This window comes from Myotis daubentonii, chromosome 1 (assembly GCF_963259705.1).
Source record: "Myotis daubentonii chromosome 1, mMyoDau2.1, whole genome shotgun sequence".
Classification (NCBI taxonomy): Eukaryota; Metazoa; Chordata; class Mammalia; order Chiroptera; family Vespertilionidae; genus Myotis; species Myotis daubentonii.
Window position 1 is genome coordinate 27,966,134 of NC_081840.1, and position 16,703 is coordinate 27,982,836.

Sequence of the window (16,703 nt, forward strand, 5' to 3'; positions counted from 1 at the left end):
AGGTCATTACTATCTAGGGAAGGGGTCCTCAAACTGCGGCCCGCCGAAAACATTTATCCGGCCCGCCGGGTGTTTTTGCCATCGCTGCCTATCCTGCTTAGCAGCCGACTCGTCCTGGGCCCACAGTGCGCATGTGTGGAATGTCTGAGGGACAGTGAACTGGACCCCTGTTTAAAAAGTTTGAGGACCTCTGATCTAGGGTCATTATATCCTAGTACATATAATGAATTGGAAAATAGTCTATGTTTATGTGTCAAAAAAATTTATTTAACATTAGAATTATATGCTCCTGAATGTTTTGCTAGACCTTGTACATAAAACCATTCGGGCCTGGTAGATATTTTTGGGGGTGGATTTCTGATTTTCAATTTTATCTATAGCTACTGGTCTACTTTTTTTGGCTATCTTTCCTTACATCACTTTTGACAATTTTTATTTTTTCAGAAAACCACCCATCTGATAGCTCTTCCACATTTAGTAAGAAAACTGTATTATGCTATAGTTTTTAATCTTCTGTGTCTGTATTCATGCTCCTTTTTTCATTCCTAATGTTACTGATATATTTTTCTTCATCTAACTTATCAAAGGTTTCTCCATTTTTTTGTAATTTTCAAAAAACCAGCTTCTAATGTTCAATCTATTGTTCTTTCCACTGAAATAATTCAATTTCTTTCTTCTGCTTTAGTTTATTTTTTAATCTTTAATCACTTAAGCTGTTATGTTCAGTTCATTTATTTCCATTTTTTCTTCTATAATAAATATATATAGGTACAAACTTTGCTCTGTGGATTACTTTCCCCCAAAGATTATACTATGTATATTCTCATTCTCAATGCCTCTTTCATTCCTTTTCCAAATCTCTATCACACATAAAAAAGTAATCTAATCTAATAAAAAGAGAAACATGGTAATTGGCGTATGACCGCTAACCTTCCCATTGGCTAATCAGGGAGATATGCAAATTAACTGTCAGCCAAGATGGCGGCCGGCAGCCAGGCAGCTTGAAACTAACATGAGGCTTGCTTGCTTCAGTGATGGAGGACTCCAACGTTCCCCACCTGCCTTGCCGGCCTCTGAGCCTGCAGTTTGAAACATTCTAACAAATATAGAAGCTAAAAAAAAAACCCCAGAAACCAGCTTTCAGCGAGCTGGGATCTCAGAGCTGGAGTCAGAGCTGGAGTTATACATTGTTTCGATTACCTACTTTCAGCAGCGGAGGCCTAAGAGCTGGAGCATCAGAGCTAAAGCTGGCCCAGAATTTTAAAAAAGAAAGAAAAAAAGGAGCGGTTGGGAGCTTCCGTCACCCGCCAGCCTGAAAACAGCTCTCAGCCCCTCACCCAGACTGTCCAGGCACCCCAGTGGGGAGCCCAACCATGAAGGGTGTGTGACCAGCTGCAAACAGCCCTCAGCCCCTTACCCAGGCTGGCCAGGCACCCCAGTGGGGACCCCAACCCTGAAGGGTGTGTGACCAGCTGCAAACAGCCATCATTCCCTCACCCAGGCTGGCGAAGCACCCCAGTGGGGACCCCCACCCTGAAGGGTGTGTGACCAGCTGCAAACAGCCATCATCCCCTCATCCAGGCTGGCCAGGCCCCCCAGTGGGGACCCCCACCCTGATCCAGAACACCCTTCAGGGCAAACCAGCCAGCCCCACCCATGCACCAGGCCTCTATCCTATATAGTAAAAAGGTAGTATGCCTCCCAGCACCGGGATCAGCGGAGCCCAGAGGCCTCCCGGCACTGGGATCAGCGTGACAGGGGGCAGCGCCCAAACCCCGTGATCGCCCTGCGGCTCTGTGTGTGACAGGGGGTGGGGCCACAACCTCCCTATCAGCCCTGCTCTGTTCATGACAGGGGAAGGCGCCCCAACCTCCTGATCAGCCCTGCTCTGTGCCTGATACGGGGGAGCTCCCCAACCTCTGATCGCCCTGCGGCTCTGTGTGTGACAGGGTGTGGCGCCCCAACCCCGATCGGCCCTGCTCTGTGTGTGACAGGGTGCGGCGCCCCAACCCCATCCCCCCTCCCTGCCACGGGCCCTGCTCTGTGTGTGACAGGGTAGAGCCATAACCTCCCCATCGGCCCTGCCCTGAGTGTGAGAGTGGCGGCGCCCCAACCCCCTGATCGGCCCTGCTCTGTGGGTGATAGAGGGCGGCGCCACAACCCCCACCCCTCCCACGGGCCCTGCTCTGTGTGTGATGGGGTAGAGCCATAACCTCCCCATCGGCCTTGCCCTGAGTGTGAGAGTGGTGGCATCCCAACCCCCTGATCCACCCTGCTCTGTGTGTGACAGGGGGCGGTGCCCCAACTCCCCTATCGGCCCTACTCTCTTGAGTGACATGGGGGAGCTCCTCAACCCCCGGATTGGCCCTGCTCTGTGCGTGACAGGGGGTGGCGCCGCAACCTCCCCATCGACCCTGCCTTGAGTGTGACAGGGGGCGGTGCCCCAACCCCCCAATCGGCCCTGCTCTGAGACCTACCAGGGGCTGCACCTAGGGATTGGGCCTGCCCTCTGCCACCTGGGAGCAGGCCTCAGCCAGCAGGGCATTATCTCCCGAGGGGTCCCAGGCTGCGAGAGGGCACAGGCCAGGCTGAGTGCCCCCCCCTCCCCCCCCCCGAGTGCACAAATTTTTGTGCACCGGGCCTCTAGTTTGCAATAATGCAAAGTGCCTTCTAACCTATTTTATAAGTCTGTAGCTCTGGAGGTCCTACCCTTTCCCCTACTCCTTTTTCTGTCTTGTGTCTGGATTCCATGAAATAAATTTACTTGATGGGCTTCCAGAATTATTAGTGTTTTTTTTTTTATTTGAATTGTATTTTATTGATTTCAGAGAAAGGAAGGAAGAGGGAGAGCTAGAAACATCAATGATGAGAATCACTGCACACCCCTTACTGGGGATCAAGCCTGCAACCCAGGAATACAACCCAGGCATGTGCCCTGACCAGGAATCTAACCATGACCTCCTGGTTCATAGGTCGACATTCAACCACTGAGCCACACCAGTTGGGCCACAATTATTAGTTTTTATGTCAAAATGTCCACCCCCCACCGAGACTGGAGATGGCTTATTTATATCTTTGTAAAACCTTCAATTAAAAGCTGTTTGCAGAACCGATTAAACACTGAACACAACAAGCAGTGGAAACTAGACCTCTCACTATACATTAAAATTGAATTATTTTCAAACTTCTACACAGGTTTTATAGAGGAACAACTTCAAAATACAGTCATTCACCACTTGATAACTTCTGAGAAGTGAGTCATTAGGCAATTTCATCATGCTATCATCATAGAATGTACTCACACAAATCTAGATGGTATAGCCTACTACACATCTAGGCTATGGGGTAGCCAATTGCTCGTAGACTACAAATGTGTACAGCATGTTACTGTACTAAACACTATAGGCAACTATAACACAGCGGTATTCTTTTATAGGACGGGCAGTGCAGGTTTATTTACACCAGCATCATCACAAACATGCGAGTAATGTGTTGTGTTAGGATGGCTGCAACTCTATTATAATCTTATGGAACCACTATCATATGAGTGGTTTGTTATTGACTGAAATGTCATTATGCAGCACAAGTAACAAATCTTAGAAGTTATCCTATATCATAAAAGGCTAATATGCAAATTGTCCCCTCAACCTTGAGTTTGACCAGGGTGCGGGGCTGGCCGGCCAACGGCCCGCGGCCCCTCCCCCTAGCTGGCCCCATCCCTGAACACCCCCCACCCCTGATTGGAGGCAAGGCCAGCCGGACCCCAACTGTGCACAAATTCATGGGCCTCTAGTCCTATGTAATAAAAGGGTAAAATGCAAATGGACCCTAACAGTGGAACGAACGGTCGTTATGATGCGCACTGACCACCAGAGTGCAGATGCTCAACACAGGTGGTTAGTGCGCTTCCACAGGGGGAGCTCTGCTCAGTCACAAGCCGAGCTGAGAGCTACGAATGCAGCAGCAGTGGCGGGAGTCTCTCCTGCCTCCTCGGCAGCGCTAAGGATGTCCACCTGATGGCTTAATCCCCCCCACCCCCCCCCCAGGGAGCGGGCGTAAGCCGGCAGGTGGACATCCCCCGAGGGGTCCTTGACTGCAAGAGGGCTCAGGAACCCCCCAAGTGCACAAATTTTCGTGTACTGGGCCTCTAGAATATTTGTAATACCAGCTTATCAGATATAATTTTTATCTCATTGGTATTCATTTACCTCAGTTTATGATGTATAATGCTTAAAATAAAACTATACTAAGCCCTAGCCAGTCTGGCTCAGTGGATAGAGCATCTGCCTGTGGACTGAAGGGTCTGGGGTTCGATTCCAGTCAAGGGCACATGCCTGGGTTGCGGGCTCGATCCCCAGTAGGAGGCATGCAGCAGGCAGCCAATCATGATTCTCTATTATCATCAATGTTTCTATCTCTCTCCCTCTCCCTTCCTCTCTGAAATCAATAAAAATATATTTTTTAAAAAATTATACAAAAAGCATTAAAAAACTTTCCCTTTTAGTAACATAGAAAAATACTTCTCTTACCATGCAAATATATAATTTTGTATACAAAACAAACTCTCTTCTTTAGTGAAACAGAGTTCTGACTCTGAAATAAGTATAGCCCTAGCTGGACTTGCTCAGTGAATAGAGTGGCAGCCCACGGACAGAAGGGTCCTGGGTTTGATTCTAGTCAAAGGCATATACCTTGGTTGCAGGCTTGATCCCTGGCCCTGGTCAGGGGTGTGTATGGGAAGCAACCAGTCTATGTGTCCCTCTCACATTAATGTTTCTCTGTCTCTCCTCCTCCATTCCACTCTTTCTAAAAAAATTAATGGAAAATATCCTCGGGTGAGAATTAACAACAATAAATATAGAAATAAGCATATATATTTTCCAGGATAAAATGTACTTAGAAAATATTTCCTAACACAATAAATTATTATGTGATCAGTAGTAATTAATTCAAACAAGCCTTATATTCCCACCAGTATTTTCTAATAATACTACCTTATTATCACTAACAATTACTTTGTTATATATATGTCAATAATATCTTTAAAATACATACCTCTTGTGCAAGATCTTGTGCATTAGAGATAAGAGGAAACGGAGGACTGGCCTTGCTCATGTGTACTGTGACAGCGTTGTGTATTTTAAATGCATTCTGGAAATCTTTATTTTGTACAAGTTGTAAAAGTAGTGAAATATCCTCCTGGCTCTGAGAATCTACCAAAGTATGTTGGATATGTTTAAGTGAAGAAAATAAGTCTTCCACTTCTAGGAGGAAAAGGAATCGAAAAATTAATTTTCTGTCTTAATTCAACATTTAAAATAAAATTTCTTGAACCATAACAATTTGCATTTTCAAAAAGAAGAAAACTTGCATATATATTTGAGAGTCAAATCACTGCCATTTTACTGATTTTAAGTAATACTCTTGAAAATTATATAACAGATTAGAATAAAAGTTTGTGAAAGTGTTTTAAATATAAAACTAATACATACTACATAAATAAATGAGGGGAGGAATACAGAAATGAAAAATTAATTAAAAATCACCAATAGTCCTATCACCTAGAAACAACCTTTATTTTAACCATCTTACAACATTTCCTTTTTTCATTTAAGAGTACATTTTGTTTTTTCAAATCACCAGTCTTTAAAAACATTATATATAATGGCTGTGTGATATTTTATTACATGGCTAAATCATGATTTATAATAACCATTATACTAAAGTTGATCATTCAGGTCGCTTCCAATTTTTTGCTACTATAAGTAAAAATAAGCACTTCAGTACATAATGATCACTGTTGCATAAAAATTTGTCTGAGATTCTGAAGTTTACTTAAAATAATTTCTAGAAATAGAATTTTAAAATAAGATTGACATTTTAAAAACCAAACGGCTTTTCAGGGAGATTTTACTAATTTATATCCCACTAGAAATATTTTTGCCAATATTCAACAATATACCATTTTAAAAAATCTTCAATTTCTTTAATAAGAAAGTTAAAGTTTATTCATATTTACCAGGTACTTCTTTTGTGATCCATAAAACTCTTATGACCACGAATCTCTGAAAATTATACTGAAAGTTATGGCATACGTGTGTGTGTGCAAACCTGTTACTGGGCATATGTAGTACATGCATTTTTCTGGGAGTTATCCCAAAATGTTTAGAACCAGAGGTCATCTCTTCCCTGCCCCTCAACAGGCAGATGTGTACACTTGTGTGTACACTTTGTCACATTCACTGGAAATGGTTTTCTAATTTTTCCACTTGCCTGCTTTCACTGTAGAAGTTTTCAACTCTTATGTATTAAGAATGATCTACCTTTTCCAGCATGATTTCTTTCACTGTTTCTGTGCTTATAAACAAACTGCTTTCCCTAGGTCAGTGGCCGGCAAACCACAGCTCGTAAGCCACATGTGGCTCTTTGGCCCCTTGAGTGTGGCTCTTCCACAAAATACCACGTGTGGACGTGCATGTATAGTGCGACTGAAACTTCGTGGCTCATGCGCAGAAGTCAGTTTTTGGCCTGGGCGAGTCTATTTTGAAGTGGCATTAGAAGAAGTGGGGGGTTTCGGTCAGTTGGGCGATGGGAGACGCAGCACGGGGGAGGCGCCAACTACCAATAGTACTTAAACTATATAGGTAGGTTAATAACAATGTACCTACCTATATAGTTTAAGTTTAAAAAATTTGGCTCTCAAAAGAAATTTCAATCGTCGTACTGTTGATATTTGGCTCTGTTGACTAATGAGTTTGCCTACCACTGCCCTAGGTCATCCAATATTTACCTACATTTCTTCTAGCTTCTTGTGGCTTCTATTTCATAATAAACTTTAATCCATCTGAAATTTTTTTGATAGAGCTTTGAGGGGAAATTTTAACTTCATTTCTTTTTTTCTGGTTAACACTTATTCTAATACCATTATTATTATTATTTTTTAAATAATCCTTCCTTTTCTAATTTAAGTTGCTACCAAATTCTTACATATATTAGGGTCTGTTTTAGTCCACTGGTCTATCAGAACCACAATGTCTTATTAAAGTAGCACTGCAGTCTTTGCTCATATTGGTAGGACAAGTACTTGCTCATTATTTTTTTCAAAATATCTTGACTATTTAATTTACAGAATAATTTTTTCAAGGTATCTCCCACTGTCTCTTTCCTATTCGTTCCAAAAGAAAAATCCTATTGCGATTTTGACTGATACTAAAACTGTAAATGAATCTGAGAAAAACTCACAGTAGATACTATTTGTCTTATGCGCAATCTTTTTAAGTCTTTTTGTTAGTTTTCTTTATATGTAAGACTTTCAAAAATCATTGAATCTTGTACATTTATCTTGTATACCACTACTGAAAGTAGTTAAATTTTTTATAGATTTGAATAATTCTCCAGTTGATTCTTGATATTCCCTCTCTCCAATGAAAACAGGTTTACTCCCCCTTATAAAAGAAAATACATGTTCTTTATTAACTTAATGCAGCAAAAAAGGGGGGAAAATTAGAAAGTCAAATTGCCATTAGAATAATCTACGAAGTTGTGACTCAGTGCTAAATAAAACTTGTTAAATAATCAGAATTTAACTATAACTTGTTATCTATAAGAGTAGACAGAATATGGATAGTGGAAATTGGTATATTTTGGTCAAAGAGTACAAACTATCAGCTTTATGATAATAAGTTCCAAGATCTAATGTACGGCATGGTGCCTACAGTCAATATTGTATTGCATACTTAAAATTTACTGAGTAGCTCTTAAGCATTTTCACACGCATACACAAAAGGAAACTGTGAGGTGATAGAAGTGTCAATTAACTGTAAATATTTCACAATGTATACAGCAAATTCTCACACTATACACTTTAGATATACAAAATTTTGTTGACTATAATAATAAAAGTATAATATGCTAATTCGACTGGACAGCTGAATGACCTTCTGGACGTCATTCCAGATGAAGCCTCGGTGGCAGGGGCCGAGGCAGAGGCGGTTAGGGGTGATCAGGAAGGCAGGCGAGCAGTTAGGGGCAATCAGGCAGGCAGGCAGAGTGGTTAGGGGCGATCAGGCAGTCAGACAAAGGCGATGAGGGGCGATCAGGGAGGCAGGCAAGTGGTTATGGGTGATCAGGAAGGCAGGCAGAGGCGGTTAGGGGTGATCAGGCAGGCAAGCAAGCAGTTAGGGGAGATCAGGCAGGCAGGCAGAGTGGTTAGGGGCAATAAAGCAGGCAGGCAGGTGAGCAGTTAGGAGCCAGCGGTCCTGGATTGCGAGAGGGATGTCTGACTGCCATTTTAAACTGGCAGTTGGACATCCCCTGAGGGATCCCGGATTGCGAGAGCATGCAGGCCGGACTAAGGGACCCCCCACCCCGTGCACAAATTTTGTGCACCAGGCCTTTAGTACTTCAAAAAAGCTGGAGGGAGGAGTGGGAGAAAGAATGTGGAATGTCAGATTCCATGAAATTCAAAGAGTTTAATACAGAATTGCCTAAGAGTATAGAGAATTTCCTCAGAGTACAAAGAATTCAATAGCCTTAAAGTATGTTTAGATCAAAATAGTAAAATATTTAAATATCTTAAAAGAAAAAAAATTACAAACCAACAAAATAGGCTACAATCTTATGAGTACTAACAACTTCCCTGAGTGGATAATGGGATTCCTGTTTAAATTTTTAGTAAATCTTTAAAGGGGCTCAGCCTGGTTGTCAGGGCAATGAAAAAAATCAGGAGCTTCAGATCTCAGCATTGACTGAAATCAATAAGCAACTTTAGTCAGTCCAGAAAGTAACCATCTCCTTATTGTGTCTCTTCAACTCTCCGGATATTTAAATTTTTAAAGGCAAAAGAACTTGTGAATCTCTCCTGTGTACTAAAGCCATCCACTTAGACCAGGGGTGGGCAAACTTTTTGACTCGAGGGCCACAATGGGTTCTTGAACTGGACCGGAGGGCCGGAACAAAAGCATGGATGGAGTGTTTGTGTGAACTAATATAAATTCAAAGTAAACATCATTACATAAAAGGGTACGGTCTTTTTTTTTTTAGTTTTATTCATTTCAAACGGGCCGCATCCGGCCCGCAGGCGGTAGTTTGCCCACGGCTGACTTAGACACTAACATACTGACATTATAAAATAACCAGAGGCCCGGTGCATGAAAATCGTGCATTCATGGGGGTCCCTCAGTCTGGCCTGTGCCCTCTTGCAGTCCCGGCGCCCTCAGGGGATGTCTAACTTATGGCTTAGGCCCGCAGTTGGACATCTTTAGCGCTGCCGCAGAGGCGGGAGAGGCTCCTGCCACTGCCGCTGTGCCTGCCAGCCGTGAGCTCGGCTTCTGGCTGAGCGGCACTCCTCATGTGTTGAGCATCTGCCCCATGGTGGTTAGTGTTCATCATAGCAACCAGTTGTTCTGCCTTTCAGTCAATTTGCATATTAACCTTTTACTATGTAGGATTATCTGCAGTTCTGCTTTTCAGCTATAACTACTGGTATCATTTAATTATACTATGTAACCTTTCGGACTTTTTAAAAAAATGCTGACCTAACCATACAGGTCAGATTATGAATGTTCTGCAAAATGAGTTTTCCAAATTCTTTAGAATAAATTCCTAGGATAAAATTACTGATCAGATAATAAAAACATTTATAACTTTGATACATATTGCCAATCTACCCTCCAAATTTGTATTTATAGTCCTATCAGCACTATACTTGAGTTTGTTTCTACAAATAAAAACCAAATTCAGGATTATCAATCTTTTCAGTTTTGATGATCTGGTTAGGAAAAATATATATACTTATTTGCCTAAAAATTAGGGTGAATATATTTTCACAAAGTTAATAGTCATCTATATTTCTTCTTGCATTCTTTTTCTGCTTTTGCCCATTTTTCTACTAGAGCTTTGTTTCTTTTTTCCCTTAATGACTGAAATTACACTGATTTTATAAAATGCCTGCAGTCTTAAGCAGCACATACTGAATATAATTTTATCATTTTTGCTATGTTAGAACAATGTATTTAATCAAGGATATTGAGAATTAGTAAGGAAATTTACAGAGATGTTGGTCCTGAGTTCTACCTCAAACATAATCATACACACACAGACACACACACACACATGCACACACGCACAAACATACCTTTCTGGTTAAGAACCATTGCTTTAAAGGCTTTATTAACATCAGTTATTGTAGAATTTTAAGACATGATATACTTGGGATTCAATAAAGTATTCAAAACTGTTTTCTTCTATACTAAATAACTTTGACTGCTATATTGAGTTTTTGTGTCTGCTTTTAATAATTACTCTATTTTTTCTTGATAACTGCTTCCTTTTGTTACCCTCTTCTTGCTTCTCTTATAAACATAGCATATGATATTCATATTTAGAATATTTTAAGTATAAATAATATACTGTAGTCATTAGCCAGCAAGAAAAACTAGGGAAAGTAAGGTAGGGTAACCAAACTAGAAATGGTTTAATGGGAGATACAACTTGAGATCAGTGATCTTACTTCAGGTGATCGGTTAATAGTTGAGACACTACTCAATTGGAAAATGGGACATTTTGTGGTTAGTCCCAAAGAAATGACAGCTTTAAAGTTCTAAGAAATTAGCAGGCTTTTCATGTTGATAGGAACTGAGGTAAAAAATATAGTTTCCAGAAACAGATGAAATCTCATCAATTTCTTCATATTGTCTTCATACTGAATAGTACTAAAGCCATAAAGACCACCTAGGATAGTTTAAAAGCCAGAAAAAAATCTCAGGGTCAAACTGGAAATGTTTTCCACTCAGGTCAGGGACTAAGATAAGATAGGAATAGGAAAGCTATAAAGCAGAAGACAACAACTGAATCCCAAAAAGGCTGATGGCCTAGTACATATTAATGGGGTCTAGGAGAACATAAGGACCATGCCAATGCTAGAAATATCAACAAATTTAACTGGGCTTAAGGTTCAAGATTTTTATGTTAGCATTAAAACCAATTTAAACTTGTTAACTATTCTTTAGAAGTTCACTCACCTGTATTAAGTTCTATTCACGTTTTTGTTCTTTAATTAGTAAAAACTGTTTTCACTGAAATTCTCTTTTCTTAGGAGTTGCTTCTAGACTTATGTCAATCAATGTTGACAGACTAAGTTAAAAACACTTGAAACTGAAGTTCAGTTTTACAAGTATCACCAACCATTGCTGAAAAACTACAAATGTCTATTTGTCCCGAATCACATAGATGTAGAATATAATATTATATGCATACACATTTTATGTAATCCTCATACAATCCTCAAAAACTTTTACCAATAAAAATAAAGCCCTAGCCAGTTTGGTTCAGTGGATGGAGCATCGGCCTGCGGACTCAAGGGTCCCAGGTTCGATTCCGGTCAGGGGCATGTGCCTTGGTTGCGGGCACATCCCCAGTTGGGAGGTGTGCAGGAGGCAGCTGATCGATGTTTCTCTCTCATCAATGTTTCTAACTCTCTATCCCTCTCCCTTCCTCTCTGTAAAATATCAATAAAATATAAAAAAATAAAAACATAAAAACGAAAGACATCAGAACCTGAGACATAAGGTAATTCAGCTTCAGATCAATTCTCTACAGATGAAGAAAATGATGTCATATATAAAAATGTTACTTGGATCAAGAATTCATATCTTCAATTTCTAAGGGAGTGCTTTTTCTGCCATGCTAAGGGAATAATAGAAGACAAACATTTTTTGCAGGTTCTAGGGCTTGATTGTGATCGGTTTATCTGTTTTAGAAAAGCTGTCCTGAGATGTCTTTTCACCCAATACAGCAGCATGTAATGGACACTAACAAGTATTTAGAAAAGCTTACACATTCTAGTTATATTACCGTGAAACTAGGAGAAATTTCCTCTAGTTAACTATGCTTGTGCATGTTTCCATACATAAGGCATATCTTAATTATTTTATATATTTTTATAATATTATTAGCTACTTTTATAATATTGTTGCAGTTTACTTCTGCTATTTTAAGGAACTGTCTTATGCTTTAAGTATTTTCTCACAGTATTTTATTTTAACTTCAATATTACAATGGTATGCTAGGTAGCATATTGAGAAAAGTTCAGCAAAAGAAACCAAAACTGCAATTTCTGTGAATATAGAGGTGATGTATTTTTTTTGAGAAATGTTGTAAAGCACCTTTGACAGTATTGCACTAGCCTGAGGAGCAAAGTAGTACAGCAAAATTTGATAACTATGATTTACACAGACAATTTTCAGATAAATTCCATATCTGCTTTCATGACCAATTTAACTGGGAAGGTTTCCAGATAGCATTTTTAGGCTGAAAAGCTGCCCAAAGTTCTCTCATCCCTCAAATTCAAATACGTTTCCATTGAAAAAGTCTAATGAATAAGCAGAATAGCGTAAGTTACCAGACAGACATTCAGAAGAGTTTTTAATACTTAATTATTAAGTATAGGTAACTTGACAAAAGATATGGATTAAACCATATACAGCTTAAACAAATGAATATTTAAGAAAAAAATAGGAAATACCAAGTAATACAAACCCTTAGATGAGATTAGTATAAATTTATGAGTGCGTTTATCAATTTAAAGGACATTAAAAATGATGCTCCTCTGTCCAATAAGTCTTAAGATCACAAAGAAAGCAACAAGTAACTACAGCATTAGTCTTAAAATACTGATCATGATAAAATGAGTTCACTGTCTTGACTCAGTTCTTTGAAAATTCTGAATGAAATTCTGACAAAGGGTCTTTTCTTTGATATTAGTTATGATGTCATAAAAAATAACTGTTGGCAACATCAACTCGAGGATTCTCATATGGACATTCTCATTCATATTTTAGTTTCATATAAAAATCCTTAATTTTAAAGGTCAGAATATTTAGTTGTAGGTTAAAAAAAACCTTTCTTCCCATATGGTACATCTTGAAAAGCACTTTACAAATATCTATTATTCAGTAACAGTTAATTTTCTACATACTTTAAGAAATGTCTCACTCTGATGCAGCAATTAGGTTGTATGTTACTTAAACAAAAAGCCACCTAAGTTCTTCAATATTCTGTGCAATTTCAGAGGGAATTTTAAAAAATCCAATCAGATGCAGCTAAAACAGTCTGTCAAATATGTACCTCTTCAGTGATAATGAAGATAAGACAGACAACAAAGAAAGGACAGGATATAAAGAGAACAGAGACTCCCTAGAGCAGTGGTTCTCAACCTGTGGGTCGCGACCCCTTTGGGGTCGAACAACCCTTTCACAGGGGTCGCCTAAGACCATCGGAAAACACATATATAATTACATATTGTTTTAGTGATTAATCACTATGCTTTAATTATGTTCAATTTGTAACAATGAAAATACATCCTGTATATCAGATATTTACATTATGATTCATAACAGTAGCAAAATTACTGTTATGAAGTTGCAATGAAAATAATTTTATGGTTGGGGGTCACCGCAACATGAGGAACTGTATTAAAGGGTCGCAGCATTAGAAAGGTTGAGAACCACTGCTCTAGAGCTCTAGATATTGATAAAAATTGTTTTAAGTTTCCATCATCTTCTCTAACATTTCATACAATACTTAAATCTTGATAATTTATGTTAAAAGAGAAGACAGATTATCTAAAGAAAAATCACTTATATTTGTCTTAGGGATACAATTAATCAATCAGATAACTACAAACATACACATTAAGTCCATGAATCTACCCCCTGTACTATCTCACCTCCCTTTGGCCACCTCCTGGCAGGCTAAAATAAAAAAGAAAGAAGACTAAAATAGGCAACAGAAATTAATCACCAAGAGTTGCTCTATCTGAAAATATTACCTTCAAACACCTAAGACTTTGGGAAGTCATATGGGAGAATTTTTGGCTATAAGGGAAACAAAAAAATTACCCAAGAAGCTGAGGAATCTCCATCTCTTGAGACTTTTCAAAACAATGGAGATAACCATCTACCCTGGATTAGCTTTGCTTAGTTTTACTTATTGCCATCATTTACCCCACAGGAAAACAATCTAGAGAACTATTCTAACATTAAGATTCTTCCATTTCGTTGTTTAAATAATACAAGTTCTTTTAAACCTATGCTCAGAAATTTCTATATTTCAACGAATTTCATGACTTTTTTCTGAAAAAGTTTTAAGATTTCTTCTTTTTATCTAAACTTTAGAGTCAAACTGAGCATTGAGATAAAGAAATTAATATTACTGAATATGAGGAAATTATATCAGTTACCAACACTATCTAATAGCAGAATCAAAATTAGAACTTTCATTCAGGAAATATTTGCTTAAATAGGGGTAGCCTTTCTTTTTTTCTTTTTTAAATTTAAGAACATAAAATTAAATATCTGAACTTTTATTTTTAGTATACTAGGTTAAAAAATGAATTTACTAAAAATAAGCAGAAGCTCATGAAAGACCCTAAACAATAATTACTCATTAACAAATTGGGTTACAAATTACAAACAAATAGAAGTATATAAGCAAAAACAGTTAAGCAAAATCTTACCCCAAATATGATATGAAAATGGAAAACTGTCATTCACGTGACTACAATTCAATCAGGTATAAAAGCTTCATGATTTTTCTCTGGATGAAACTGAAACCAATTTGATGAGAGGAAAAAAACCAGCTCCAAATTTGTAGCCAGAATACGTGAGTCCTAGTTATGGTGTGACCACTTATTAGATTCATTATATATCACTGGATAACCCATTTCAAGTCTCCAATCCAAGCTTTTTTACTAAACGAGTGGGTCTGACTAGGATAATATTTCTCAAACTTTAGTTGGTGATCCATTAAAAAAATATTTTTGATTTTTTAATCCAGTATATAAATACCAATTTGAAATAAAAGATTTATGAATACTTATGTGCAATATGATATGCTTTAATATTTCCTATTTTATTCTAGTTTTTAAAAAATTACTAGTGGCTAAAATCAAAAGACATCTAATAACAATAGCAAGGATGTAGAGAAATGGAACCTTCACACATTGCTGGTGAGAATGTAAAACAGTGCAGATACTATGGAAGATATGGCAGTTCCTCAGTAAGTTAAACACAGAATTACTCTATGATCCAGCAATTCCACTCCTAAGTATATGTCCAAAAGAATTAAAAACAGGTGTTCAAACAAAAGTTTATACACGAGTATTCATAACAGTACTATTCACAAGAACCAAAAGGTGGAAACAACCCAAATGTTCCATCAATAGAAGAATAAACAAACAAAAAGTGGTTTACCCATAACAATGGACTATTACCTCGCTATAAGAAGGAATGCAGTACTGGTTCATGCTACACTCAGATGAACCTTGAAAACATTATGCTACGTGAAAAAAAGCCAGTCACAAAAGGTCACATACAGTGTGATTCAGTTATATGAAATGTCTCAAATAAAGAAATCTATAGACAGAAGGTAGATTAGGGTTATAAGGGTTAGGGAGGGGAGAATATAAAGTAATTGCTAGTGGATATAATTTGCTTTTGGGGGTAATGAAATCACTCTGGAATTATACAGTGATAATAGGTGTAAAATCTTATGAATATACTAAAAACTCATGATGAATTTTACATTTTATTATTTTTTAAAAGTATTTTTTAATTTTATTTTTTGTAATCCTCACCTGAGGATATTTTTCCATTGATTTTTAGAGTGAGTAGAAGAGAGAGGGAAAGACAGAGAGAAACATCAATGTGAGAGAAACACATTGACTGGTTGCCTCCTGCGTGCCCCAACCAGAGCCGGGGCCAGGGAGGAGCCTGCAACCGAGGTACATGCGCTTGACTGGAATCGAACCCAGGACCCTTTGATCTGCAGGCTGACACTCTATCCACTGAACCAAACTGGGTAGGACTATTTATTTAATTTTGTTATATTTTTAAAAAATATATTTTTATTGATTTCAGAGAGGAAGGGAGAGAAAGAGAAACATCAATGATGAGAGAGAATCATTGATTGGCTGCCTCCTGCACACCATGCCCCCGACTGAGAATTGAGCCCACAACCTGGGCATGTGCCCTTGACTGGAACTGAACTCAGGACCCTTCAGTCGGCAGGCCGATGTTCAATCCACTGAGCCAAATCAGCTAGCACTGGCAGAATGAAGTCTTTATGTATTGTGTCAATGGCTCAATGGTGTAACAATTAATCATTTTTCAGTAGAAATTATGCAAATTATGCATATTTAACAAACATTACATGACTATATCCATATTCTAGTGAATTTTTAAAAAATTTTATTTTAGGTTAGCTCTAATTATAGCAATCCTAATAAATCAGAAAATTTTCAAATGGTCCTAGCATTTTAAACATTAAACCTAATACCAATAGGTGTAATTATTTCACTTCCATAAAAAACTCCCTCAAAGAATGACTAATAAAGTGTAGAAATATCTACAGCAGTTGAGCATACACTTAATGGCAAGAATAATTAAATTCTCAGAAGTAGGCTGATTTCAAGGTTTATTGGCACTGGAATTTTGTTTGCTGGCTTTAAATAAAGTTTATTTTAAAAGCCATTCTCTCTCTCTCTTTTTTAAAAAAAATATATTTTATTGATTTTTTATGGAGAGGTAGGAAGAGGGATAGAGTGTTAGAAACATCGAGAGAGAAGCATTGATCAGCTGCCTCCTGCACACCCGCTACTGGGGATGTGCGTGCAACCAAGGTACATGCCCTTGACTGGAATTGAA

General features: G+C 38.4%; 1 protein-coding gene across 7 annotated transcripts in view; it reads right to left on the reverse strand.

The window, feature by feature from the left end:
• The window catches only part of PALS1 (protein associated with LIN7 1, MAGUK p55 family member), a 99,427-nt gene that overhangs the window by 34,066 nt on the left and 48,658 nt on the right, over nucleotides 1-16,703 (reverse strand). For all 7 annotated transcript variants that reach the window (XM_059692975.1, XM_059693003.1, XM_059692983.1 and 4 more), the window contains exon 4: nucleotides 5,056-5,264. In XM_059692975.1, coding sequence (XP_059548958.1) covers nucleotides 5,056-5,264 — 209 coding nt within the window. The remainder of the gene's footprint in view (nucleotides 1-5,055; nucleotides 5,265-16,703) is intronic.